This window comes from Falco peregrinus, chromosome 3 (assembly GCF_023634155.1).
Source record: "Falco peregrinus isolate bFalPer1 chromosome 3, bFalPer1.pri, whole genome shotgun sequence".
Classification (NCBI taxonomy): Eukaryota; Metazoa; Chordata; class Aves; order Falconiformes; family Falconidae; genus Falco; species Falco peregrinus.
The window spans coordinates 51819641-51835444 of NC_073723.1; the positions used below are offsets into that span (position 1 = coordinate 51819641).

At 40.0% G+C, this 15804-nt stretch overlaps 1 protein-coding gene across 4 annotated transcripts in view; it reads right to left on the reverse strand.

Annotated features, from left to right (window-relative positions):
- SPIDR (scaffold protein involved in DNA repair) overlaps positions 1-15804 on the reverse strand; it is a 209819-nt gene that overhangs the window by 142290 nt on the left and 51725 nt on the right. For all 4 annotated transcript variants that reach the window (XM_055799070.1, XM_055799069.1, XM_055799071.1 and 1 more), the window contains exon 6: positions 12420-12676. In XM_055799070.1, the coding sequence (XP_055655045.1) occupies positions 12420-12676 (257 nt within the window). The remainder of the gene's footprint in view (positions 1-12419; positions 12677-15804) is intronic.

The window sequence follows — 15804 nt, forward strand, 5'->3', positions numbered from 1 at the left end:
GGACTGTACCGGAAGGTTCCCAACTTTTCATTGCATTTATACATATACCCTGATAGATACTACAGACCATTGCGAATTCAAAACAAACCAATGTAACCACCAGTTATAACAGGTCGGGATTCTTTTCCTCACAGATTTGTTTGTCTGTTGGCAAGGAGTGATCACAAAAATATTCTTTTACCCATACTTGACCCTATGATTCATTTCACAAGCTGGGTCAAGTGTGCAGTTTCAGTGGTCTGAACACTCTCCAAGATGAAATTAATTTAGCATTCCCAAGGTAAGGAGCAGAGGAGTGGCATCTAGTACAAATACATTTAAGGTAACACTAAAGAAATTCCTACACCTGGATTCAAAGCCAGAAGACATAATTTCTCACTTTAAGAACAAAAAGACGAATGTGTTGGAAGCTGTCTTTGGGCTACTACAAAGAACTCTGGACTACTATGGGCATATCTGAGCATTTTTCTTTGGCTTCAAAGAAGTTATTTGCATAAAAACCTACTTTGTTCTTTCTTTATAGAGTACGTTTTTCCACAACAAGTACTATCCAGTATATCAATAAAGACTTCTGCTATGGTAAAATGTGTCCTTGGGTTAAACTGGTTTAGGAATCAGCAGAGATAAGATACAACCACCTCATGATTACTTGCGCATGTGAATAGATTATTTTGGTTTAGAAAAAAAAGCAAAATAGATTGGTAAAGCTCACGTTACAAATGTGAAACTGGGAGGACTCACACCTGTAGAAACCAAGAAGGAGCTAAAAAGGCTAAGCAGCACTTCAGGCAGGATGTAAAAAAAATATCTCTTTAGCAGTTACTAAGCAATTTCACCTGCAGACAAGTCAACAGGTTACATGAAAGGTCATTAGCGGTCTCAGCTGAATTTCTGATGGACAAGCATATACTTGCAAACTATCCCAAGAATTATTAGATGGCATGGTTAAGCACCTTAGTAGTAAAGATCACAGAATGAACACTCTGAAATACAAGAGCCACATTTGACCCAGAATGATCCATAAAATTTCTGTAGTTTACATAACTGCATCTCTTCTATGGCTGGTGTGAGTTTCTCTCTTCCTTTCAGGCACGGAAGAGAGAAACTCAAACTCTCTTCAGAGGAGGAAAAATTCCCCAAACGCCCAAAACAGAGAACACACACTTAAGCTATATATAAACCCTGCCATATTAAGGAGGAAAACAAACAAATATTTAGGAAGTCCTGGGCTCCAGTGAACTTCCAGGTAAGCTTAACAGCCTTGTTTAATCCTGCTTTCAACATGGACATTTTAGACACAGGGGCAACTAATACAGAGAAGTGCAATGGAAGCTTTGGTACCAAAAGCAGCACAGTCAAGCACATAACTTCATACAGGATAACTTACTCTGCTAGTAACACTGCTCATCCATGTTTTCCCCCAAACTTGAACACTCAAGCAATTACAGCACCACAACACTTGTGGGCAAGACTTCTTGCCAGGAAACTGTTCTTAGATGCATTGGTAATTCATCTTGGCTGTGTGCTCTACATGAGCCATGATGGAACAGGTAGATGCCAGCTCAGCTAGGGTTAGAAATGCAGCAGTTAAATGCATTTTGAGCTTGCTTACTTAAGTCTTGCGTGTATAGCCTGCAGCTGAACTCTGTGGTTGGACTATAGCAATACACAATACAGCTAGCAGCTCAAAAACTTGTTTTGCTGAAAGAAAACTGTTCAACAGGAGTGTTCTAAAACCCTACTCCACGCCTTCCACAGACAACAGTCAAAGAAATTTATTTTTTTCAATATATGCTGTTGATATATTCAAATACATCAATATTATTCAATATTAGTTCAAACAATAGTTCAAATAGTTCAAATAATGCTAGAAAATCTTAAGGTACCTGCAGAAGAGGGCAGCTATTACTGGTTCACATCTTCATTTCCCCCCACCTTTCCCTGATCAGGGCTACAATTGTGTCCAGTCAAACAATTCCTACTCTTCTGTAAGCCCACTACCGTTTCACCTGTGGCAGGAACAGCCTGTAGCATGAAGGACTCAAGTTCCTGGTTTCGTGGCTATTGCACACAACAGGAATACACCATTCCCGTTCCAGGCCTGATACGCCTACCAGTGAGAGTCTCACTGGCACTTATAACTTCATTACTAATTTGCTAGCCATCTGTATTAGGATAATAGTTATCACAAAGGTCCATGAAAAGTAAAACGGTGCCTTTCCTTAGCAGCCCTTTGGGCTATTAAAATTTATTGATACTTATTATCATCCTTCCATTTGCATTCCAAATGCAGTTAAAAATAGTTTAAACAGAAAACATCATAAAATATTCCACATCTGCTTGGTTGCAGAATATAAAATTTAACCAAGAATGCATTTATGAAAAGTTCTCAGCTGGACATTGGAAATGCTTTTTTTGTAATGTCTGTTTCATATTGTGAAATTTGAAAATAAAATTCAAGGACATGCCATGGACAAAAGGAATTTCTATGACAAGAGAGAGAGTTTATGGTGTGTTTCCTTTAAAAGGTAGAAACAAAGGCATTTAACCACCACCCAAAACCTAGGAGGATTAATCCCCTTTTTAGCTTGAACACATAAACAAAGAAAAACATGCTTTCTGTTACGTATTCTAACAGATTTGATGACAACGGCATTTGAAAACTACCAGTTCCTTCTCATACAGTACAGGTGCCCACACTTAAAAATGCCTCTCTCTGTGCTGTGAGACACTGAACTATACAGTCAGTCACTCCTGGCTGTGCAGATGAAAGATAAAATGGAGTTACACAGAGCTTACTCAAAGCAGAGCATGCTATTAACCAGTTGCCAGCTTCAGTGTAAGAACCAACCCCATGTTTTGAAAAAAGCTACAGGGTGAAAATTACTATTATTTTATTCCCAACTGCACATCTGTGGACTGTTAAATACCGAATGAGCTTTTAAATTCAGTCTTTGGTAGTAACTAGGTTTACTGGGACTAACAGCAATTTTTTTTTGCTATGGATTCTATCATAGGGAAGAAACTTTTTGCTTATTTTGGTATTACAAGGTAGAAATGGGTAATATTCACTAGCTAGAATATCCCCTAGCTTTCCTGGCTTTTCAAGCTCCAGAAACTGTTTGGCTTGGTTTTGCCAGATAGGAGAGGTTTGTTGCCATCAAGGGCGGAGACTGGATTCTACAGTACCAGTCTTGGTTAATCTGCAGTCTGTATTTATTTATGCATCTAACCATTTAAATAACTTTAGAAAAAGATATTCAGTTCTCTCTTTTGCAGAGATTAGCCCTTATGATGCATTTAATTGTCCTCCATGACGAACTCAACATTTCTCTGTGTGTGTGTGTGTGTATGTGTGTATAATTGGCAAATACATTTTAATTAGTAATGTACAATTTCTGTAATCAAGGAAACTGACAGACTGTATTTAAATAACAAAAACTGTAATTTGAGATGCATACTTTACTGACCAACACTTCAAACTTGCCCCCAAAATGTTTCAATATGAGCAAACTGAATGCACTTGGCAAATTGTTAAAGCAAAGGCCGTTAGGGAAGCCAAACTGCTCAGATACAATCTCCACTGCCCACAACCTTTTTATTTTTAATCACGAAACTTTCAGTACAACTATTTTGTTCCTTTAAACCCCTGAGGGTGGACAGATTTAACAAGCAGAAATCCGTGTCCTATTTTTGTACTAAATCTAGGCTTGTTGAAATACCGTATTTAAAACACCACATTGCCATTACTGTCCATGTCCAACAATATCAACATGAAAGACAGCTTTGATGACCACAAGAAAGTGTAGCATGTACTACAAAAGCTCACTTTCTGGTGACTGTCCCTTTCCACAAAGTTCAACAGCAAGACTGAAGAGTTTTATGCCACCATGTAACAAGTATCACCAAAAGGCAACACTGAGCCTGATCTGTAACTCTCAGGCTGCTGGTCCCTAGCTTCCAATTCCAATGAGGGAGAGGGACCGACAGACAGGACAAAAGAAAAGAGCATTAGTGAGTAGGCTGTGTTTTGAAGTCATCTTCGATCTTTCTCGAGATCTATGTTCATTTATTAAGGCTTTCATTTGGCATGGCACTTACCAAAAATAAGCTCTCATTCATCTAAGTTTACTCCTTTCCAGACTTCATTTGAATTTAAGAACAATGAACACTTAAGCATCTCATTACTGACATGTCTCCTCATATACACCATGTATTTCAAAACACTCTAAGTTACACAAATGTATATCCCCATCTCAGGACTCAGCAATTTCCCTCCTCTCTTTTCAAAGCAAGGACAGAACTCCTCTCATATTTCCAAGTTCACTGGTCAAGTAACTGACTTTTGCAATGCTCCGCTCCATATTTCCAGCCCACGGCGTACTTGCTAATGAATTAAAAAGGACTCCTAAGCATGCTGGCATTTAATTTGTCAACCTGCAAACCCATAAGCTATTATCAGCTAGTTTACAACCTGCAAAATAATAAGGAACACTGAATGTTGACAGTCACTACCAAGTGCTCCCTTAGGGTACTAAATAGCATGGGTACACGTGAAAGACATGATTGAAGAATGTTGGCCTCGCAAGCGCAAGCCTCCTCTACAGAGGCCTACCTCCTCTCCAGTGCAGAAGAGAAGCCGTTGACTTCATAAAGTAACAAGGGATCAGAAAGAGTAATTTTAGCTTTACAGATCAGTCCCACTCAAGCTCTGACTCAACAACTAGATTTATAAAGTTTCATGTTGGATGAACCACTATTACCATCATTGCTGGCATTATTCTCTTTGTTGAATGTGGGATACTTCTCTGGAATCAAAGCATAACACAATTTCTTTCCCTATGTGATAGAACAACCAAAGATTAAAGTAGGCAGCGATAACTGTAATTCCCTATAAAACTTGTCAAGCAATTACACTCTGCTACAAGTTCCGGGGTCTTTCCCTTGGAAAGGAATCAAGTGTTTCTCCTGACCCAAAATTTCCATGTCAAATGAACAGCATCTGAGGTACACACCTAAAATGAAAGGAAAATGGAAGATCTGTATTCTAACACAATTGATAATTTCTAACACACAACTACCAAGGGCCAGCTGCATCTGCCAACACAAAAATACAGAAGACCCTCCATATTTTTTTCAAAAATATACCGAGTAGACAGGCAGTGCAGTGATTTAGTAAACTGCACTGGATGCTGGATTTTCTTGCACAGCAGTTGCTCACATTTCAATACTCTGATCTGTTGTACCCATCCAGAGAGGTGTTGTGTCTTTTTCACACTAGCCAAATCAACAAGGCAGACATGCTTAGAGAGCCTCTTCCAGAGTCTTAAGGATTCAAGGATCTGGAGCCTCTCTTAAAAGAGTTCAATAAGCCAAAATCTTCTTGAGTCCATGTAGTCTCTCACCACTCTTTTTCTAATGTACCACGAAGGAAGTCACCTCCATAAAACGTATTTGGAACAAAGATACCATTTTTGTGAGTCCCCATAGCGCAAGGTATCTTTCAGCAACTGCGTTAGACTAAAGTAACCATCTAGAGAATTTACCTTGTCTTCAGCTGTAAATTCCAACCAGCGTGTACTAGAAACATCCTTAATAACACCTTTAACAATTAAATTTTTGCAAGTTGTGTCTGGACACTATAACACAATTACTCCTGCAAATCCAAAATAATTCTTTGTCATAGACACCAAAACTTCATCATTCTTGTGTTGTGAAATTTGGTTTCCAGGTCCCAGTTGTCTTGGACAGCACAGAGGAAGAGATGTAAGGGGGATTACAATTGTGGCTGCTGAGAACAGGGTGAGTGAGCAGTTTCTGCATCCCATATGGCCTCCAGGGAAATAGGTGATTGATTTTCCCATGCCTGTATTTACCCAAGTTATCTCACAGAAAACACCTGAAATAATTTAGGAACATCTTTGGAAATAGGTAAGTTTTTGGGGCCTGCTCTTTTCATAGTTTTCAAAACATTGATCACCTCTTCTTAACAGCCACTGAAAAAAACCCCACCAAACCACAGCTGAAAAGTTTACCACAGCTCTCTGGCTCTTAAGACTCCTTATTAGAAAAGAAGTATTTCAGGTTGTCCTGCTTCTCTTACAGAAGAAGCTCTCAGCAGAAGTAAGATGATTCAAGAAGGAGAGTCTTCCCAGAAATAAGTTATCCCCTTTCTGGCTAATACTAAAAATAAAAAAAAATTAAAAAATCAAGTGCCAGACTCACATGCACAATCTCGCAGAATAGAGTAACAAAATTTAGATGATGACTCTGTGTGGACCAGTTCTCATGTGCGAACAGCCATGCCCCACAAGATAAGGGAAGAGCCTTCGCTTCAGTTCTGAAGGTTTTGCCTTTTCTGAGCAGAGACCTTGCATAGAAAAGCAAGCTCCATGGTTAAACAGACCAAAGGCACCAAAATTATTTCTCTCTGATAGGGAACAACTGTACCCTGCTAGGCCATTCTGATCAGTAAAATAGATTACATGTGAAACTGGAGAAATCTGCCATATTAAGGAAAGTGGTTTGGGACTTTTTTTACTAAAAGTGTTTTTTTTCCTTTTAACACCAAGCATCTGGCCCAGTGAAACCATCAACACTTACTAGAAATAAGGCATTTTGACTTTCAGAAAGTGCAAAATAATTTGCCTGTCTACATTGCCAGTGATTACAAGTGATACATCTGTAGCACAGCTGTGATATTTTTCAGTTATAGTCTTCTAAACCAACAAGAAATTCACTAGCAAGGAAAACTTAATCCAATAGTTAAAATAAGCGTAAGAATATGACTGTCAAAAGGGCTAGTCTGTTGCTGTTACACCCTCACGCAACTTGTAGATGCATGTAAGAAAGAACAGACCCAATTTTAAAGTAAAAGCCTCCTTCATTTGTGCCAGCTCCTCCTCCCTTGGCAATTTCCTTTATTTTCAGGACCTCAGTTGGCCTCATGTGACAACTGGGTTTCATTTTACTGCACATAGTAACAGGACATTCTGTAATTTTCTCCTCTTTCGATAACAAAAGTTAATTTTAGCAGATCAGATCTGCAAATGGTCTACATACAAGTAGATATAAGATAATGAAACAGAATTTCCTAAGATCTTATTTTACTAGTAAACTAAAAACAGTCACTCAAATATATAAAAAAAATTCAAACAAAAAGCTAAAGCATCTATTCTTCACAAATAAAAGCTCTTACAATGTGACAGATTTGGAAGTAGGGTTAACATTATATAATTTAAGATATATATTTCCTGCATTAAAACCCAGACTTTTTTTTATAGAAATAAAATCTTACTAGAAAAAGCATACAACTCATAAAACCTTTAGGAAAGGTTTACTTGTTTACTTGTAGACAAGAAAAGCTGAGTGCATGCATTTTGAGTTTTCTCCTTTACAAATATTGAATGAGCTGTTATTTAACCTATATAACACACTTTTAGATGTTCAATACTCTTTATTTGTCCCTTCTTTCACAAAGGAACTTTGAGAGACTTGCAACTAGCGCAGTTTAGACATTTCAGCCTGTAGCATTAACATTAATTCCAAATCTAAGAAGAGGAGCTTCCTGAAAATTGTTATTTGCAGCGTATACTCTCTCCCCTCAGGTTTGCAAATCATTTGCGTTATTTTCCCATGCAGTTTTGACTGAAGCTGAGAAAATGAAACTTTGTGGTGGAATAAAAGGGCAGGAACATCTAAACCCAACAGCTCTTGACCTCTTGACACCAAGGCAATTCACCTCAGTATCAAATACCACTAGGAGCACCTCCTTATCAACTTTCTTAGTAGCTCATGCGCACAGTACAATGACATTTATCTCTCAGTGTACCTGGGAAAATTACACTACTCCCACTCCATCCACCCGTCACCAATTTTGTTTAAATAAAGGAAGGTAGCTACACAAGATGGTATACACAACCAGTGTTTAAGGTGAAGACGTCCAGGAGCAGTGGTATTGATGGCTGTGAATGAAAGAATGATACTTTGCTACTAGCATGAGAAACTAGCACCTTCTACAGCACTGCCCTTCAGGTTGCTTCAGAACCTGCCTGGGACCACCAACATCCCTGAAGGACAAACACCACTACACAGAATACCTGCTCTCCCCTGTGGACTGTGTTAGAAAGAACAATCTTTATTTAGAACAATTCTAAAACCAAAACCTAACATTACAGGGGATACATGAAGAGATATAAGAATTTGGCAAAAGGACACAGAATAGACCAGTCAGTAGGCGTGGTGGGGGAAGAATAGCTTCTGTCATGCCTTCCTCACCTGCAGATGCTAATCACTTTCCAAAACCCCACTTAACTCCTAACCGGAGGACTGCAACATGTTCCTTCAAATTTCACTCATCATAAGTGACGTTGTATAATGTGCATGTTCTTTTGGGGACATAGATGGGTTTCTCATTTTATTCCCACATAAAGGTGTTGAATTTACACTCAAATTTTTAACACTAGGATGAGCGGAATTCATTTTTATCATCCATAATTAGCTTACTTCAGAAGGTTTTCTGCTGTTTTGGTTACATCTTGATTTTTGTAGCATATGAAAATAACATCTGTAATAGGATCAAACAAACAATACCTTTCCTCCCATCCAAGCAACTATCCATTTCCATTTTCGCACCAGGAAGATTCCAAGAGGAGGGGACAGTAGAAAGTAACTTCTGTAATGGTGTTGAGTGTTGGTAGATGAGGGAAGAGCAATGATGTCATCTACCTGGACTTGGGTAAAGCATTTGACACTGCCCTGCACAACATCCTTGTCTCTAAACTGAAGAGACTTGGATATGATGGATGGATGACTTGGTAGGTAAGGAATCGGTTGTAATGGTTACACTCAAAAGAGTTGTGGTCAACGGCTCATTGTCCACGTGAAGACCAGTGATGGTGGCGCTCCTCAGGAGTCCATGCTGGAACCAGTGCTGTTCATCTTCCTCAGCAACACGGACACTGGGACTGGGTGCACCCTCAGAGAGTTTCATAATGACACCAGCTGAGGGCTGCAGTCAAAACACCAGTGGGAAGGGATGCCATTTAGAGGGAACTTGACAGGCTTGAGAGGTGGGCCTGTGCGAACCCAATGAAGTTCAACAAGGCCAAGTGCAATGTCCTGCATGTGGGTTGGGACAATTTCCAGTATCAAAACAGGCTGGGTAGTGAATAGATTGAAAGCAGCCGTAAGGAGAAGGGCTTTGGGCTGTTGGTGGATGAGAAGCTCACCTTGACCCAGCAATGTACGCTTGCAGCCCAGAAAGCCAACCATATGCTGGGCTGCATCAAAAGAAGCATGGCCGGCAGGTCGAGGGAGGTCTACTCTACTCTGCTCCCATAAGACCTCACCTGGAGTACTGCATTCAGCTCTGAGGCCCCCAACATAAGAAGGGCATAGACCCGTTGGAGTGAGTCCAGAGGAGGGCCAGGAAGACTGAGAGGTGCTCCAGTCCCCTGACCTATGAAGACAGGTTGGGAGAATCACAGTTGTTCATCCTGGAGAAGAGAAGGCTCTGGGGACACCTTATGGCAGCCTTCCAGTGCCTAAAGGGGGCCTGCAAGGAAGCTGAGAGGGACTTTTTGACAAGGGCCTGTAGCGACAGGACAAGGGGGAATGGTTTTAAGCTGAAAGGTGATAGATTTAGATTAAATATTAGGAAGAAGTTCTTGACTGTGAGGGTGGCGAGACACTGGAACAGGTTGTCCAGAGAAGCTGTGGATGCCCCATCCCTGGAAGTGTTCAGGGCCAGGTTGGATGGGGCTTTGAGCAACCTGGTCTGGTGGAAGGTGTCCCTGCCCATGGCAGGGGGATTGGAATGAGGTGACCTTTAAGGTCCCTTCCAACCCAAACCATTCTATGAATCTACAGTTATCTCAAGTTTTCCACAGACACTAACGGCTTGTTTGGGGTTTTTGTTTAGTCTTGGTTGGGGTTTGCGAGGCATGTAGTAATGTTAGGGGGTTTTCTTTGAGGCTGCATAGAAAAATGTATCAATTGAGGTAACAAGAGTACAGCTGCAAACAGGTAATGCAAATATAAATGCAGATTGCAGTGTGCCTAAAAAATTTGGAAGAGGTATAATATTTTTTCAGAAATTATAAGCTAAAATATTATCTCTGCTTGAAGATAGCTTCAGTTGTCTCAAACAACAAAAAGAGATTAAAATAGAAATAATTTTTGTTTTCCTAAAAGTAAAAACAAAACCATAAGAGGCCTATTCTACCTGCACAGAGACCTATTCTACTTACATCAGGACTCTTCCATGAAGTAAGTATGATTAATATGGATTTGGAGTTGAACTTCTTGCACAGGAATTCACATAGGAAGACAGGAGCTCTACCACTTGCATCATCTCTGCCCAACCCATGCTTTCCTAGGCACCAGCCGGGAAAAAGACAGCCCAGCTAAGCAGAGGCTTTCAGCTCTCTTCCACCTACTGTTCAGTTCCAAATGGTCCGAGTGAGAATGCATGGGCCAGATCCAGCTTGCAGGATGATCTCTCCTGCTCGCTGCTTTTTCTGCTGTGGCCTCAACCTGCAGCAGAGGTGGAAAGGAAGGAGAAAGGACAAGCCAACAACTGCTACGTGACTTCTAGCTATATAACCAGAAAGAAGGGGTTGTCACTTCATCGATCAAGAAGCTGAGAAACCTTTCCCTGAACTGGCTGTCAATTCACAGCACTGAAAACCTGAGCTTTCCCACTGAGGATGCAGACTCTTATATTCACTGTTAGCACACCAATGAAAAAGTTTTCCATCAACAGTAAAGGGAAGGATGGGAAACAGACACATGTGGAATTAATGCCCTGAACAGGAAGAGTGAAAAGATGGCAATTACCTGGACAAGCAAAATAACTAGATACACAAAACTCATAACTAAGGAATTTCCTGCCTGCTTCCCTGTTCTCAAAGGAACCCAAGGTGGAACCACAGGATGGAAGAATGGAAAACCCTAGGAGCTCTGCTCTTCTGGCCACTCCAGACAGATTACATTCTTCATCATTGTGGTTGGTTTGGTTTTGTTTATTCATTTGTTTTTAAAGCTATTTATTCTCTTAAACACTTGTTTCAGTGTATCTTTGCTGTAAAATATATTTTTGCACTGATTGTTGATAGAAGTTATCAATGAAGCTGGTAGGTACAGATTCAAGTCATGTTTAAGCTACAGAACTCCTCGCTCTGGGATGTTGTTGCAGCAACCAAAAGTTTTCATGGCTTCAGAAAACTACTGGCCAAACTCACAAACCCACTGAATGTAACAAACAGCTCCTGAGCAGCAAACTGCTGAAGGCTGTAAGTGCTTCTGGGCAAAACTGTATGCTTGTCCTGTTCTTATTATCTACACACGTACTTGCTTTTGGCCGCTAACAGGTGTTTTTTGGGGTTTACAGCTTTGGACTAACCTAGTACAGTTGTGTCTTTACGTTTTTAAAGTAACAACAAATAAAGCAAAGCACTTTTAAGTACAGAGATCCTCAGTAAAAAGGACTTTCAACTCTGCTCCCTCAGTCAGCATTTTGAAATAGCCAAGAACATTTTTAGAGAAAAATAAGGTATGGCTATTTAACCAAAGTGAAGATTTACTTTTTAAGTAATTGACTGATTACTGTACATGGAATCTGCTGTAAAAAAAAGTCAGAAAGAACCACATTGTTAAAAATACAATAGATATCTATAACAGCACTGTTCATAATTGCAGTCTCCATTTGAGGCACACCCTCACATACACCATTGAAGTTAAAGCAACATTCGTTCATTCAGTATAGGAAGTGGCCATTTTTGCACTGTAACTAGCTAGAGAAATAGTGAATTTTGAACATCAGGCTTCTACTGCTCAGGCTGTTTTCTTTCAGCAGTTAGATATCTTTTTTGATGTATTTGATTAGTCACAGAGATTTAAATTTCAGGTTAACAAATATATCCCACCTTTGCCTAAATATCACTCTGTCCTACGCTATTCAGCAGTATTGCTCATCTACTCCTCTCCTATAGTATTTTGGATAATTTTGCCCTGACAAATCTGCAGAGGAAAAAAAAAATTAAAAATAGAAAAATCAGAGGTACAGCATTTTTGCAGACTAGAGAGGCACAAAGCAATGAAATGATCACATGCTAAAACAGAAGTATGTCCACTCACACGTCTGTAAGGCACTGTAAAGCATTATTAGAAGCGCAAAAACATGCAAAAATGTTGATTTTTATACAGGAGTTCAAGATCAAGAGCTTTCACCACAGATTTAAAAAGTGAATTGAGTTCTTTCTTGCCTTGTTTACAGATAAATGACACTCTTTAAGCTTTTGGAATTTTCCTCTCTAAAATGTTTATCCTTGAAATGCATCCCTACTCTTCTGTAAGTATTCTTTTACTTACAATTAAAAGAAAAAAAAAAGTTTCCTTAAGGTGGACAGTGCATTTACCTCAGCAGCTTCCTCTTCTTCGCAGACTCGGCGGGGGCGCGGGGGGCCCTGCCCGCCTGCTTCCCAGGGGTGCGGAGAAGGGCCTGCGCAGACCTCAGCCACTCGCCGGCTGGTCGTGCTGTGACGTCCCCTGTGTCCCCTCCTGACCTCAGCTGTAACTCCTCAATGGATCCTGGAATAGTCTTCGCCAGGCTCATCTCTCCTTCTCCCATGCTGTCATTATCAGATGAATACTCAGAAATTTCTGCTGAAGTTGTCTAAACAAATAAAAATGTAAAGCTATTTAAAACAGAATGCTAATGAGACAGTACAGGTTTACACAGGCAGTTATTTATGTTTCCTAGTAATCCATAAATTTCATGGCAATTTAGTAATATAACTTGGACAATTTCACTGTAAGTGCACATTAATCTTTTGTGAGTCAACGTAAACTCCTGTACATAAGGACCATCTCTTGAGGGACAACTGGGACGAGGAACAGTTATTTTTTCCACCAACTTATCTACAGAACTTACCAAAACAATAAGCCAATGCTTATCTCTATCAAGAAAAGTTTCCAGACAGGTGTCAGGATTAAAGCAAGTTTTCAGAAAAACAGAAAGGGGCTAATGAATGGCAGGGATCATGACTGGCAGGAACGCTGAGAGAAAGCAAGCTTTCACATCGGGATTCAAGTAAGTAGGAAGGCTGGTTTCTGTAGTCTGGAAACAAAGGGAAGAAACACACACCTCCATTGAGAACTCGTAGCTGGCAAAAAGTACGTAGCCTTTTGTTAAAATCAGATTTTGGCCACTAATGCTGGCCTTCCCCCATGTCAAGCAGGCCAACAGCTTCCCAAGAAGGTTTCAGAAGTGGAGCATAAGCTATCGGACCGCATCCAGGTAGCTCCAGGGAGGATTGCTCACTGGTCATCAGCCAGGGCCGTGAGCAAGCGGGGCTGGAGTTCACAGTCATAAAACCTTGCTGGAGGTCTTCTCCCAGAAACTCCCAGGACACACTGAACTCATCCCACTGAAGGAGGGATGAGAGGAGAGGTTGAGAAGCCCCAAAAACAAGTCTGCAAAGGGACATGGAAGGCTTAGGAGAGGGCTGGCAGGGAAAATTCACTTGCTTCAGCTCAGCTTGTTTTACTCTCTTCTAGGGCTCCTGCACAAGCAGGGCAAGGCAGCTGGGTTGGCACCCTAAGGTGAGCTCTGCACAGCTGTTATGCATGTTATGCTCTCTTGACCCAGTAGTTCTTGAAGTACTGAGTATTAAGCAAAACTACTTGGAAGGTGGCACTTTACCTAGTAAAGAATGAAAAGATCTAAGACTCTGAAATAGGCAGAAGACTAAGAAATATGAGCTGGTCTCAGTCTTCAGGAGCTGGTTGGGAAAAAAAACAAAACAAAAACAAAACCCACTCCATGCAAGTTCTGGTGGGGTGAACATAAGAACAGTCCCATTACTAGGACCACCAGCACTGGCTCAGCTCAAGGAGGCCTGCACAAAACTGTTCTGTAGAAGAGGCAAATTAAGTAACTCAACCTGATCCTTGAAAGAACCAAAACCCAACGCAAAACATTAGGTTCACATTATCAAGGGAACTGGAAAGATGGACTTTGCTCCAGGATCTGCTGCCCCGATCACAGAAGAGGTCCTGAAAAAAATTAGCCTGTTCCTCTAGTCTAATGCAGTAAGCAGCTCTCCTCACACGTTGTCTGACAGCTGGCTCTGATAAAGAGTTTAAAGATAAAAGAGGAAAGGGAGGAAAATCACTGCATTCACTGATGCTGTTGTATGTTATTAATTAGTGTAATCATCTGAAACCAACATTTCTCAACTGTGCACAAAAATGAGTTCAGGTCTTGCCAGTTCTTTAATACATTCTTCACGTAAATGATGAGACACTATGTTCACGTTCTGAGAGCTTACCTAAATATTCTGGAAATTGGAAGGACTTTTAAAGTTATCCAGAGAAAGAGAACAGCTAAAAGAATGTAATTAATATCAGCCTGTTTTAAAAACAACACGGTCAACATTTCATCCCTTGGCAACAATATTTCTCTGAAAACAAACTCCTTCCATCTTGGAAAAGAGCCAGAAATAAAAGGTTTCAAACAGTACGAAAGCAATGAGCAAGCACTTTACTCTTAGACCACCATTCCAATGCACTCTTTTGCTTTAGAAATGCTTTAATTTTGCTTGAATACTACAATACCCACTGCACCTAAAAAAAGGATGCAAACCTCAAGTTCTTTGAGCAAGTAAAATGCAAATGAGGAAAGCTCTTGGGATGTGCTTCAAGTTAAGCACATGTGTTAATCCCACTGACTGTTCTGAGTTAAGAAGCTTTCTTAGGTAAGCACTGTCTAATAAATCATTAAATTCTTCTGCTAATATTTATTATTGTATACTTCTTTAGACTTAACTTCCCCAAGGAAACCATACTTCAGGGTTTTTGGTTTGGTTTTGTTTGCTTGTGAGAGGTTGTGGAGGTTTTTTAAATCAGTCAGTTGGCAATTTTTTTTAAGAGAGGAAGCTACAAATACAAAGAAGAAAAACAAAGAACAAAACCTCAGCCTTCCAATTCTGTATGTTATTTAACTGTAGTCCCCATCAGAAACACAGTCTGAAGAGGAAAAAACTTCAAAACATACAAACATGCTATTTCAAGTATCCACCAACATCATGGTGGTGGACAGCTGGCAAAACAAATATTATTTTTTTAGATTCACTTTAAAATACTCATTGATAAATAGTGAAGAAATTGTTCAGCAATTATTGATATTTTAAACATCATAAAGCTGAATTTTTGTTTTAGTCTTTTTTAAAATAATATCCCCAGTACTATCAGTAAGAGTTTCTGAAAAGCATCATTGCTAAGCACAGAGAAATGTCAAATATAAAGGAGTTGACTTTTCCATATTGCTTATTATTTCAAAATACAGTCATTTCTGGTTATGGTGGCTAAAGGTGCAATGCTTCGCAACACACGGAGGCTGTTTCCCCACCTCAATCCCCTCCTCCAACCCCTGAGCCCAACTAATCATCCTCATCCTGGAGTTTTCCATGACTGTCCCCCATATATCCCAATCATTCCAAATACTCGGTACTGGACTGTTCACTAAGATTTACCTATCTTTTCCAATGATGGCCTTGCGACAACACCCTCTTTTAAATCACACTAACCACTTTTACATGTCCAAGGGCTGAGCGGAAAAAAAATATGCAGGGGCTGACCCCAATCTATCTGTCACTGAAATGACAAACACGGCTCATTTTGTTCACTTTTAGAATAGATTGATTTGCTCTGTGACTGGTTCCATTTGAAAGATTCTAAATGCTCCCCTTTTATGGCTTGCTCTTTTAAGGAAAAAATGACTTTAGTATAAATGCACAAAAT